Genomic DNA, 14080 nt, shown 5'->3' on the forward strand with positions numbered 1-14080 from the left:
CTATTTGTCCCTCCTAGTTGATGTTAATTTTTATTATCAGGTCAAAATATTATCCAGTTTTTCTACTGTGTAATTACTGTTTTCTTTTTCTCCCTCACAACTAATAAACAGTCTGTGGGGAGACACTTGAAGACGATGCAAATATCCTACTCCTTAACAGAATTTCTCCCTGGATTTAATATGCATTTATAGTTCTTTCATAATCTAGTCCTTACTGTGATGGTTGAAAACTGATGTCTTTTCAACTCTAGCACACCCTCCACATTTACCAGTCATTTCCTTGGCATTCTCCTGTAACCAAGAGACCTCTTATCTTCCCCTTGTCCCTCTCGCCCCTCACCTCTCTCTCTGTTACTGATACGGACTCAGGAATTCCTACCTTTTCTGTGGCTTAATTCATTACCGTGCTTAATTATTTTGGTGTTCGTGTTGTCCCATATTTGGCCATAGAGAGCTACTTCAAGTTGGCTGGGTCTTTTTTTTACCTTTTTTTTAAATTGTGGTAAAATATGCATAACATAAAATTTACCATTTTAACCATTTTTAAATGTACAGTTCTGTGGCATTAAGTACTTTCACATTGCTGTGCATTCATCAGCACCGCTCATCTCCAGAACGCTTCTCATTTTCCTGAACTGAAACTCTATACCCATTGAACAGTAACTCCTCATTTCCTTCTTCCCGCCATCCCCTGCCTGTCACCATTGTACTTTCTGTCTCGATGAATTTGGCTACTCTAGATACCTCAAATAAGTGGAATCTACGATAATTGTTTTTTTGTGATCGGCTTATTTTTCTTAGCATGATGTCTTCAAGGTTCATCATGTTGTAGCATGTGTCAGAATTCCCTTACTTTTCAAGGCTGTGTAATATTCTATTGTATGTTTATACCACATTTTGTGTATCCATTCATCTTTGTGGATGGATACTTGGGTTGTTTCTGCTTTTTGGCTATTGTGAAATAATGCTGCTATGAACATGGGTGTACAAATATCTGTTTGAGTCCCAGCTTATACTTCTTTTGAGTATATACCTGGAAGTGGAATTGCAAGATTATAAGGTAATTCTATGTTTAATTTTTTGAGGAATTACCATACCTTTTTCCATAGAAACTGAACCATTTTACATTCCTACTAGCAATGCACAAGGGTTCCACTTTCTCCACATCCTCCACCACTTCTTTCTTTCTTTTTAATAATAGACATCCTAATGGCTTTGAAGTGGTATCTCTTTATTTGTTTAATTGACATTTCCTTAATAATTAGTTATGTTGGGCATCTTTTCATGTGCTTATTGTCCATTTATTTATCTTCTTTAGAGAAATATCTATTCATCTCCTTGGCTCATATTTTAATCAGGTTGTTTGGTCTTTTGTTGAGTTGTAGGAGTTCTGTATATATCCTAGATATCAGTCCGTTATTGGGTATATGGTTTGCAAATATTTTCTCCCATTCAGTGGATGCCTTATCATTCTTTTGATACTGTCCTTTGATGCCTGAAAGCCTTTAATGAACTGCTTCCATTTTAATAGTTAGTTTAAAAATTATCTGGAATTAAAACCTAATTGCACATCGTATTCTACAGAAGTGCTTCCAAATAGGAGCATTATAGAAATAAAAAAAAAACAGTAGCCCAACACTAATCAACTGGTAGTACTGAAATTTCTATAAGAATATGTCATTAAAACATATTTGTATAATGTGACATTATATAAAGATAACATTAATAATTTCCCTCTTTCCCTTTTCCTTTTGTGTGTAAGCAAGGGACTGTGAAAGTATAGGGAGGGGAGGGACTAATCTTATTGGGGGAGATGATTTGGGGAAATCTTTATAGAAGAGATGATATTTGAGGAATGAGCATATGACCTGGAGGAATAGGAACATTATAGGCCAAGGGAAAAGCACATGTAAAGGCCCTGTTACCTTGGCTGAAGCATAGACCATATGTGTGAAATGTTGAGAGATAAGGTAAGAGTCAAATCATAAAGGTATTTGATTGCCATACTAAGGATTTGGACTTGCCCCTCTGCTTTCCCTCCATGCCTTCAAAAACTCTGACCCATTCATCCACTTATTCAATAAATATTTATTGAGTATATACTATGTGCTAAGTACTGGAGAAACAGCCCCAAACATATCAAAAACCTCTGTTGTCATAGAGCTCATAGTCTAACTGGGGGAGATTTAATAATAAACATGTAAGTATGTGTCAGAGAAGGATGAGGAGTCACATAGGGACTAATGAGGGAGCAGAGGTCATGGTAATGCTTGCCATTTTGTGTAGGGTGGTCAGAGGCGGCTTCACAGATTAGGTGCCTTTGGGAAGTCTTAAAGGAATTGTGGGTGTTGGGGGAAAGCATGTTGCAGCAGAGGGAACAGCCAGTTCGAAGGCTCTATGTAGCTGGAACAGAGTGAGTAAGGGGACATAGTGGGAGTGTCAGGGAACATTTGAAGGGTTTTAAAGCTAGGGAGCACCATCATGTGTATATTTTACCAAGATCACTGATAGCAGAGTATTATGGAAGGTGGATTGTAGAGTAAGTCTGAAGATAGGTGTTAGGAAGGAGTTAAGAAACTTGAAGAAAGCCACTGACAGTTTCCAGAGGTATTTAGAAGGTGGAATCGACAGAAATTGGTGACTGGATGTGGGAGGCAAGGAAGAACAAAGATTCTGCTCAGATTTCTGACTTAGGAAGAAAGAAGGCAAGAATTAAGATTGGTCCTCTCAACCAAGACAGGAAATAAATAGGGAAAAGCCAGTTCTAAGAGGGGGATTAGAGGAAGACCAGGGAAATTGCGTCAGGTTTGGACATGTTGAGTTTGAGGTACTTGTGAAACATCCAAGTGGGCATAACCAAGTGAGTATTTAGGTGTAGCGCTAGAGGGGGGCCTGGGGGGAAGTTGGGCTGTGGATAGGCGTTCCAAAGTCATTGGCATATAGAGGTGGTAGTTAAAACTGTGGGATTTGTTTTTGAGTAGTGGTATTTTGCTTGTATAAATATTACTTGTGTTTAAAAATCTGAAATTTCACAATTCATTGTTTCTTATTTACGGCCACAACTTGTTGATAAGACTTTAGAAAGTACTTCCTGACATGCAGTTTTCTTTGTGGCAATTCAGGAAAATTTAAACCTGGCCCTGAATTCTGCCTCAGCCATTGGTTGTACAGTGGTCAACATTGGTGCGCAGGATCTCAAAGAAGGAAAACCTCACTTGGTCTTGGGACTTCTCTGGCAGATCATCAAAGTTGGTCTTTTTGCTGATATTGAGATTTCCAGGAATGAAGGTAAGATGATCAAAACTAGTTACTTTTCATTGACATATACTTACTGTGGAAAGAACTTATATTTCGAAAATGTTTTCCTCTCAGCTCTGATTGCATTGCTAAAAGAAGGCGAGGACCTCGAAGAGCTGATGAAGCTTTCTCCGGAGGAATTACTGCTGCGATGGGTGAACTACCATCTGACCAATGCGGGATGGACTACCATCAACAACTTCAGCCAAGACATTAAGGTTTATATTTTCATGTTCAAATTTGTGACATAAAATCTGGATGTAGAATATTAAAAAAACAAAAGAGGTTCTGACTTAAATTTGAATTAAGTTTAATTCACAAGGACCCGGTGAATGAAATTTTTGCATTTCTCTTTCTGCGGTGTATCCCTCAATTATAGTCACAAAATCTTCTATTTAAAAAAAGCTGGTTTATTTTGTCTTTTAATAAGAAATACAGCCGGCTGTGAGAGGAAGGAGATTCTAGCCTTAGCAGGTTAAGGCATTCTTTCCCACAGTTAGGCTAAATTATAACGATGATGTCAATCTGTTAATTTGAACTGAGAAATACATCTGTTTGCTGGACTAGAGGTCTTTGTGGGCCTGACCAGTCCAACATTGTTTCTCCCACTTTGCCAATAACCAGCTAACAGGAAGCCAGATTATCTGAGGGCACAGGGAATCAGAAGACAAAAGGAGATCGTCATGTACGTCTCTCTACGGAAGTAGCTTGAAACACTTCCTCCCTACTGGGAGAGCCTCGTCAAGGCAACTGAACATTCAGTCTGCCTAACAGCTCTCTCATGGTCACTGCCTACACGGACATTGCCAGCTTGGGTCCCTGTGACGACTACTTCTCAATACTTTTTTTTCCCCCAGACCATTCAGTATTGGCATCAATTCGAATTTTCTCTTTAGATATATATTGACACTTCAGTCATGTTATGTTTTTGTCATCATGGCCTAGATGACGGGCTCTCTCTTTGAAGTGACATTGTATTTCTCTGCTTTCATGTCTATATGCTCAGTTTAAATTTTTATTTTGGGAGGCTCTCTTATTTTAAAATTCAGTTCATCAGGTATTTATTAAACCCCTCCTATGGGGCATTATGCTGGACATGGCGGATACAAGGACCTAGCTCTTTTTTTTTTTTTTTTAACATGCAGCTCTTTTTTTTTTTTTTTTTTTTTTTTAAATTGACCCTGAGCTAACATCTGTTGCCAATATTTTTGGGTTTTTTTTTTCCTCCTCTTCTCCCCAAAGTCCCCCAGTACATACTTGTATATTCCGGTTGCAGGTCCTTCTAGTTCTGCTGTGTATGACGCTGCCTCAGCATGGCTTAATGAGTGGTGCTGGGTCTGCACCCAGGATCCGAACCAGCATAACCTTAGGCCACTGAAGCAGAGCACACAAACTTAACCACTGGGCTACAAGGCCGGTCCCCAACACCTAGCTCTTGAGAAGCTTACCAGTTACACAGGGAGATAAACATCTAGTAGATGGATATTTTAGTTGTCTATTGCTATATAACAAGCCACTCAAAACTTACTAGCTAAAATAATAATTTATTGTTTCTCATGATTCTGTGGGTTAAGGCAGCCTGGCTGGGTGGTTTTGCTTTGCGTAGTTGTGGTTGGGATCGCTAACTCATTTGCCTTCAGCTGTTAATGGGGCTGGTCTGGAAGGTGCTCAAGGGCACCACTCACATGTCTAGTGCCTCATTGCTTCTCCTGGAGGCCTTTCCACCTGGCTAGCTTGAGCTTCCTCACAGCATGATAGTCTCGGATAATTGGACTTCTCGTGTGGAGGCTAACTTAAAGAGGGAAGAAGCAGAAGCTCTTAGGGCTTGGGCTTGGAAGCCCCCAGAACATCACTTTCACTACATTCTATTGGTCAAAGCAAGTCACAAGGCCCATCTAAGTTAAAGGGGAGGGAAAACAGATTCTGCCTTTCCCTGGGAGGAGCTACATGTATGTACAGGGAAAAATTATGATAGCCATCTCTGAAGAAGACTTCATTGGATGATTTAACACCATGTGCTCACAGCTTATTTATAGAGGTGGGCATGGGGTGCTGTGCAATATAGAGGAGGGCCCTTAATTCATCTGGAGAAACCAGAGTAGGCTTCCAAAGATTATATTTGGCCCTAATCTTAATTGATGCTGGTGCTTGGGAGTGTAAACAAATGAAAAAGGTGAAGAAGAGTATTCCAGGTGTAGGGAAGTGTTGCTAGAAGCTCTGACATGTGAGACAGCATCGTGCATTCAGGAAGCTATAAGTAAGAAGTTACTGAACTATTACTCCATTCTTTGAGATGAGGGTGTTTCTTCAGTTTGAGCACTTTTTTCCTAATCCAATGATGACTTTATTCATTTTAAAAATTCTATTTCATTTCTTTCCTTGAAGGATTCAAGAGCCTATTTTCATCTGCTTAATCAGATTGCACCTAAAGGTGACCAGGTTGGTGAACCTGCCATTGACATTGACCTTTCAGGATTTAATGTGAGTACAGTTTTTAATTTAAAATTTTTTTTGTTTGGTAAAATATATATAACAAAATTTACCATTTTAACCATTTTTAAGTGTACAGTTTAGTGGCATTAAGTACATTTGCATTGTTTACAGCCATCACTTCTAGCCATCGCTAGAACTTTTTCATCATCCCATAGTGAAATCTCTATCTATTAAACAATAACTCCCATTCCCCTCTCCCGTGACCTGGTAAGCACAGTTCTACTTTCTGTCTCTCTGAATTCAACGAGTGAGCACAGTCAAATTTAGAATTGAGAGAGCAGTTCTCTCCAAGCAGCATTCCCTGGTGGAGTCCTCAGCCCTTCATTAAAGCTTGGCCTTTACTCTTCAGAAGTGTTTTCCTGCCTTAGGCTCCAAATCTCCATGCTAAGCCAGCTGGCTGTCATGACTGAAGAAAGGGCATTGCGTAATTCTGACCTTGCATATATGTGGAGTGAATTGTATGTGGACTTTTCCCTGGTGCAACATAACTGGAACTCACCAGGACACTTTTGTGACTGTCACTGTGTACTAGAGAAGGGAACAACAAGCCGTTATTAGATGGCGAAGCAATTGGTTATCAGTTCTTCCAACTTAGGTTTCGAAATACACAAAATAAAAGGTGGCAATTCTGAGTATTGATGGTGTAGGAAGGACAGGTACAGATGCTGACCCATCTCACACATTTCCTAGGAAGCCCCTTCTTTTAGCATAAGCTGTAAATATCAGGGATTGTTGTAGCTAAACATTAAAATCTGGTCAGACTATAGTTTATGAAAATCTTTTAAGTACTTAAAGTGCAATATCCATAATATTTAGTTTTAAAGACAACTTGAGTCATTGCTAATTAATTATATTTCACATTATTAAAAAGAAATGTAAGAAACTTACTTTTGCTAAGCTATGCAAAATTTGCAAATTATTTTGAGTTAGAAAATTAGGAACTTAAAAAAACTTGTGGAAAATTTCAACCATATGCAAAAGTGAGCAGACTTAGTATACTGAACTACCATCTGTTCATCCCCAAAGGTCAGCAATTATCAGCTCATGGTCAATGTTTTTTCATTTATCACCTACCTATTTCCCTCCTCTCCCAGATTGTTTTGAAGCAAATCCTAGACATCATATCATTTCAGTGGTAAATATTTCAATATGTATTTCTAAAAGACACTTTAAAAATATAACCATAATACCTTATCATACCTAGAAAAATTAACAGTAATCCATAACATCATCAAAATATATAGTCAATGTTGACGTTGCCAATTGCCTCATAAATGTCACGTTTTTTTATAGCTTATTTGAATTAAGATTTAAATAAGGGCCACATATTGTGATTTGTTGATGTCTACCTTAGGAACTTTTTATTGTTGTTTAATAGCATTGAACCTATTCCTTTCTCTGATTTCACTTACATTTTTACTTCTTTGCATCTCTGACACACAGAATTAGATAAGTCATAATCCTTGATCATGATATACTCTCATCATGGGTCTATTTATCTCCCTCTTTTTATTTATTCTTGCTTGGAGTTGTTTCTTTGTTTGTTTTGGAAACTAACAAACCCGTATGGACCCTTAGTCCCTCAGTCTTACTAAGACCTTGGTGTTAATTCACTGTGTGCTGCTTCTGCATCTCATCTCTCTGCCTCACCTTAGTCCAATAATAACCATCTTGAGTCTTATGTTCAGTGTTCTTTTGCTTTTCTTTTTACATAGTTTTCTTTCAACCAAATACATTCCTTACAAAATTAAATTTTTAATTTTACTTTTTAATTTCATATAAAGTTTATCATGTCTTATTTAAACTTCTAGTACTTATTTTGAACATATTGATAAGAGTCGCTCATATTGTATGTCATTGTGTGAATATAACAGTTTATTCATCTACTCTCCTGTTGATAAGCATTTGGTTTGTTTCTAGGGTTTTGCAACTGTGGAAAGTACTGTTCCTTCTGATTTTAATATTTTTTTATGTATCCCAACTTGTTTTTCATTGAGAAAAGAGTCTACTGGAAATAGCATTCAGGGTAGAATGAGTGAGGCAATTCAGCCTCTTAGCCAGAAGGCACTCTAATATGTGTCCTTAACCAGGTTACCTCCAATTTGACCGGGAGGAGCTTACTGATATAATATTTGAGAGTTTTGTTGAGTATCTGTTTCAGCGATGAGGGTGAAATATTACTCTGATCCCATCAAGAAAACTCATAAACTTGTTCTTACTGATTTTTTTTTAAATGGGAAATTGAGTTGGAATTCTTGCAAATTCTGTTCTTATTTTGAGCCACTGTTTGATATATTGCCGAAAAAGTAATTGCTTATAAATATGTAGATCAATAAAAAAAGCATGCCAATCAAAAGTTTAACCTTGACTATTTTTATTTTCTTTCATTGGTTAGGAGAGAAATGACATGAAGCGTGCTGAATTTATGCTTCAGGAAGCAGATAAACTGGGCTGCAGACAGTTTGTGACTCCTGCTGATGTGGTTTCAGGCAATCCTAAACTTAATTTAGCTTTTGTAGCTAACCTGTTTAACACCTACCCATGCCTACACAAGCCTGATAATAATGACATTGATATGAATCTGTTGGAAGGTATGTTCTTTCTACCCTTAACTGATTCACTGTATGTATCTTCTTGTGCTATTATGCTACTTCACTGTCAGAGGAAGGGGATTGCGGTGGGAGATGCAATTTACTGTGTGTTGGCATGTGCATCCGTGAAAATGTTCACATTAAAGAAAGTGGTTATTGGTTTTGGTTAAAAGAGAATGCTGGGGTAAATCTTACTTGTCTCGCTTCTCCATAAGAGGTTAGTGAAAACTGTCATACATTTAAAATATTTTCTTAAATAGCTGCATAACATAACTCCACCACCAATATGGACAATGAATTATCTATTGGAAAAAATAATTATTTGTAGCTTATTTCCTTCATTGAAAGCTGCAGTTTGACTCCAGTATTGTTCTCTTTTTAATGTTTTTAGTGTACATGAAAAAATTTACAATATTCATTACTTGTCTTGTTGTGTGTGGGCTATTGTTATCTGTCTCATAATTTATAATACTTTCCTGTTTTGCTTCGTGAAATGCAGATTTGACCCCTCCTAATGTAGGTACTGTATTTAGTACTTTTCTATACTCTATAAATGTATTCATTCTGAATGTTCTTTTTATCAGTACCATTTGTTCTTTCTGAGTTGATATTTATTTTTTGCATTGTTCATGCTGTGTTTTTTCTGTCTTAATATGCCTGAAGAATGAATGACAACCAAGAAACACAAATGAAACTTAATTAGAATAGCAGTGCAAGGCTTGATTATGTAAACTCGCCGCCTAATTTGCCTTCCCTAATGATGGGAGATTGTAGTTGTAAACACATGAGAAATCAGGTTTGATGATTGCATTTCATGATTTGATGTAGTGCCTTTATCCCTCTCCTGTGAATAAACAAACTTATTTTTATCGCAGCTAATCTTTGAAAGGGTCTATTTAGGTTCTCTGACACAGATTATTGTATATTATTTAGCTATGTTACATTTACTGGATATTATTGAAGCTTAGGATAGATGAAGCGTCATAATGATAAAAATATTCTCAATATTTAGTTCTTTCTCCTTCTCTCTGTATCCCAGTCTCTCTTCTTATCTTCTCCCATTCTCACACTCTCACTCACATGCATGCCAAAACCCACCTTAGAATCAGGACAGAAAGTAAAAACAGTGGCAGCAGTGGTGGCGGTTGTCAGAGGTAGGGGCTGATGGTAAAATATTCTCGCTAGTTGCCCTGGTTTGGAGAAAGTAGCCCTCAAGCAGAGATGCTTCCTGGTGGGGGGATTTGATGCTGCAATGTTCGTTCTCTCACATCACCCACCGTCCTCCCTTCCTCCCCAGTGTGAGACAGAACGAGAAATCAGTTTCATGATCTTTTTCTCTTTGCTACAACCAGAGTGTAGTGTCCTTGTCACTTTATAATTACAGTTTTTTGATTAATAAAAGAAGTTTCAGATTTAACAAATGAGTTCTTTGAGGAATATGATTAATTCAGTTTACTCTTCCTGGGGTCCAGTAAAATCAAATAAGGATGGTATTCTCTACATAGGTATGTAACTGAGAGGGAAGATGGATAAAAGGGTAGCTTTTTCAGCAGAGAAATTTAGGGGGAGAGATTAGAACTTTAAAAAACTTAAATAAAATGGAAGACTTCTAAGTTTTTATCAGTCTGGAAAATTTCAAAATCCCTCTGTGTCTTATAGTAGAAGACATTGTTTACAGTGGCATATTAAAAATGATCTGCTTTTTATAGTCACCAAATTCTTGCTAGATATCTTTTACAACTTGCTTGTTCTCCTTTGTCACGTTTGAATTCTTTTGCTAGTCTTCAGCATGCTTTTGGAATTTTTCAGTGTGAATAGGATTGCTAAATATTTCCATGAGTATTTACTAGGTATAAGAAGTTACTGTGAGAAATATTTATCAATCATCTTCATTTAGAACATATGTATATCCTGATACATCTGCCAAAAATGTATTTGACTTTGTCATTGGAATTTTTTCCTCTGTAAATTTGTTTTTATAGATCCTTATGAAATTTGAAGCTTGACCTTCTCACATCCCATATTCACATATTAGTATGTCCTCATTGGCAAAGAATTTTATCTGTATGGAATTAAAATTAAAAGCCCAATTAAATATTAAACCTTCATATTAAATTGAGCCAAATATGTAGGCTACATATAGAAAGACCATAGACCATTGTGATGATAGAAAATACATAGGCCACAGAATTAGACTTTGTTCAAATCATAGTTACACCATTTAATATCTGAGGGACTTCTGTGAGCCTTGGTTTTCCCATATATGAAACAGGACTAATAATACTTATTTGGAAGAAGTATAGAGCCAGTTAAAAGGACCTCATGAATGAAAGAGTATGCATGCAGTATGTGCTTAATAATGGTCAGGTCGGGAAGAGACAAACACTTAGTACATCAGCACATTAGTGTTAAATGTACTCACTCACTAAACGTTGGTTCCTTTTCTTCTTCTTAGTAGCCTACTTTTAATACATTTGTTATTTTTTCTGACACTTTTATCAATTGCAGATGTCAATTTGGCCCTGAAAATGAAAAGAATGTCTTATAGTTTTTTCTATCTTTTATATCAGCAATTAAGATTTTACTTCTAAGATTGCTTTAATTGTCTGCAATCCAGACAGCATTTCCAATCTGGAATACATATGTTTTTCTAATGCTTTACCATGGCTTTTGCGCAAATGCACAGTGCTTCTGGCTTTGAGCATTTATTTACCAAGACAACTTGAAATGGTTTTAGATAAATAAATGCTCACTTAAAAAAACCTATTTTACTTTCCAAGCATCAAAAAGTAAAATAATGCTATAATTAGTTGAGAACAGTAGGAAGAAATAAGAACCTCTGAAGCTTATAATAGTTTCAAAACTCAATCAAAATACAAGTTTAGTGTCTTTTAAAATATTTTTCACTATATTATCAGGTTCAGCAGAATTTGGATATTATTTTAATTAAAAACTAAACTATTGTTACACTCTCAGTGTTTGTAATTTTAAAACATGTTAGATTTTCGTAGATGGAAATAATGTAAAAATTCTCTAACTACTGGAAAAAAAATTATATATATGGCAAAATAACATTGTCATTAGAGAAACCACTAAAAGCTAAATCCAAATCACATGCATCAAGCTGTTGATTGTAGTCTGCTCTTATTTATTACACTTCAGAGAAAGTTCAGATATTTAATTTGCTCCTGTTTAATAACTCCTACAAACAAGGCAAGCATGGTTTCTAGGAATATTTAGTTTAACTTCGTTCTTTTGAAAAAGGTTCTTCTGTAGGTTATATATGTATTATAAAGTGGTAGTGGCAGATGCAACAGCCTGATCAGTTACCTTTTCTGCAGACCAGAGGGAATAAAATTTAGGCAAGAAATACATGGCTATATAATTTAATAGAGCAAGAATTAAAGTAGATTCTGGGAAAGCTGTTACATAGTGGCATTGAAACCACATGAAAATTCGCTGGGCAGATTATTTCCTGAAGAGTTGGCACAAAAAACAGAATCCTTTAGATTTTGCAAGGTTTTGGCTTCTATTCTGGGTGTGCAGGTTTATGCTGTCTGTGGCACTTAGTCTGAAGATGACCGCAGGGATGGCTCTGCAGGATGGGCCCCTGAAGCTCAGATGGTTACAGATTTATATGCCAAATTGTCCTGGGAATCCCACATGAACCAAAGTCTAGAGAGTGACTTGAACTTGTCTGTGGTTTAGAAGTGATGAGAGGTGTAAATGTTTCAGTTTTCAGGAGTCCGGTGATGAGATGTAAGCTGGGCCATTCTGTTATCCCCTAACTTTACTGAAAAACAAACAATAATATAATAGAGAGTCACTTAGGACTGTTTGCAATCCAGACAATGACTAGAAGGCAGACATGGCAAGGAGCGCTCACGTCTCTCTCTGCCCACTTTGTGGCAACCGTAGCCCGCGTTTTCCTTCTAGATGGTGTAAGCACTGCTGTGAAGGGAACGCTCGGGAAGGTTAGGTCACAGGTTAAAGAACAGTGCCTGCAGGAGTTTTTTCTTGAGGTGATCTTTGAGGTCTAGGGACTTACCATGAGGAAATGTGTCTTTCTCTTAGCACCCTGCGTGGGAGTTGTGTCACTTATGTATTTTTAGTAGTGACAATCTAAAATAATTCAGGAAGTCTATAAAATAGTTATATCCCCTCATTGCTTGTTTTTATATTACCTGTAATCCCCTCCCCCCTTCATGACTGTTTGGTGTAATTAAAATGTAGGTTTGTGTGCCCAGAAACTTTTCTGCGTAAAACCATAATCTATGCAGCTTTAGAAATACCGCACTGGGGAAGGTGCAGCTTTCCTGTTTCTGTTTAACTTGCTAATACTACCCTGACTGCTGAAGATTTTGTTTTATTAATTTTAGCGTACCCCTTTTGTGTGTAATCATAACTAAAGATATGACCACATAAGTTTATCTGTTACTTTTCTGGACGGAGAAACCCATGGCACAGTAGTTCATAGACATCCAATAAAGGACTCTTAGATGGAGAAATTTAGAGCAAATGGAGGCTTTCTAAACAGAGGGAAAAAAGGGGCTTTGGCAATTAGAATTTTTCCCCCTAAAAGGATTGCAGTATCACAGGAACCATGGCAAAGTATGTATGGCCTGTTTGTACCTGCCAGAATGGCTTAAAATACAGTTCTTGATTCCATGTGTCTTGAGTCATCAGTGTGAGCTTGTGTCTCCTCTAGGAGAGAGCAAGGAAGAGAGGACCTTTCGGAACTGGATGAATTCCTTGGGGGTCAACCCATACATTAATCATTTATACAGGTAAATATTTTCTTGTGTTTTAGCTTTATGGCCAGGGTCCAACTTTTCAAGTTTCAAACTGTAAGTATGTTTACATGAGAATATTTTCTGAAAAGCACAAGAATCTTAGCCAAGCTTTAAAGTTTCAGAATGCTGGGGATTGGCAATAATGGATTTTAAAAGAAAAGTAAAGAATTATTTAAAAGGATAAGAATATGATAAAATTACTTATAATTTTTGATAATATGAACACTTCGGTAGAGATAATCCATCTTACTCTTTTAAAATTATTGATCAGGAAAATAAATTATTTCAACTTTAACAGATTAGAGCAGTAATATTTTTAAATTGTTATATCAATATTTTTCATTATAATTCACATTCTTTAATATATTTTTGCCCAAAACCTCAATTATCCCATAATTTGTTGTGTATATTTTTTCTAATTTATAGAAATAACTTGCTTTCCCTGAGTAATTGTCATAATTTATCTTATTCTTTCATGTTTAAAAATGACAACTCAGGGCCAGCCCGGTGGTATAATGGTTAAGTTTGCACACTCCACGTTGGAGGCCTGGGGTTCGTGGGTTTGGATCCCAGGCACGGACCCACACCCCACTTGTCCAGCTGTGCTGTGGTGGTGTCCCACATACGAAAAATAGAGGAAGATGGGCACAGATGTTAGCTCAAGGGCAATCTTCCTTAAGCAAAAGAGGAAGATTGGCAACAGATGTTAGCAAAAGGCCCATCTTCCTCACCAAAAAAAAATGACAACACATTGTTAACATTGGTGTGTCTAATAGTTTACTGAATCATTTCCTGTTCTCTCTGGTAGTGCTGAGAATGTGTCTCTCTAGGTGTGGATGAGAGAAAACCTTCCTTCTCTCTGTATTCCAGGATCTACCAGCCTGCGTTTAAAATGCAAAAGAGCTC

General features: G+C 36.9%; 1 protein-coding gene across 6 annotated transcripts in view; it reads left to right on the top strand.

The window, feature by feature from the left end:
* PLS1 (plastin 1) overlaps positions 1-14080 on the top strand; it is a 105956-nt gene that overhangs the window by 73329 nt on the left and 18547 nt on the right. For all 6 annotated transcript variants that reach the window (XM_046645680.1, XM_046645671.1, XM_046645716.1 and 3 more), the window contains 5 exons: positions 3123-3288; positions 3373-3515; positions 5683-5778; positions 8186-8381; positions 13090-13168. In XM_046645680.1, the coding sequence (XP_046501636.1) occupies positions 3123-3288; positions 3373-3515; positions 5683-5778; positions 8186-8381; positions 13090-13168 (680 nt within the window). The remainder of the gene's footprint in view (positions 1-3122; positions 3289-3372; positions 3516-5682; positions 5779-8185; positions 8382-13089; positions 13169-14080) is intronic.

The sequence above is a fragment of the Equus quagga genome, chromosome 1 (assembly GCF_021613505.1).
Source record: "Equus quagga isolate Etosha38 chromosome 1, UCLA_HA_Equagga_1.0, whole genome shotgun sequence".
Lineage (NCBI taxonomy): Eukaryota > Metazoa > Chordata > Mammalia > Perissodactyla > Equidae > Equus > Equus quagga.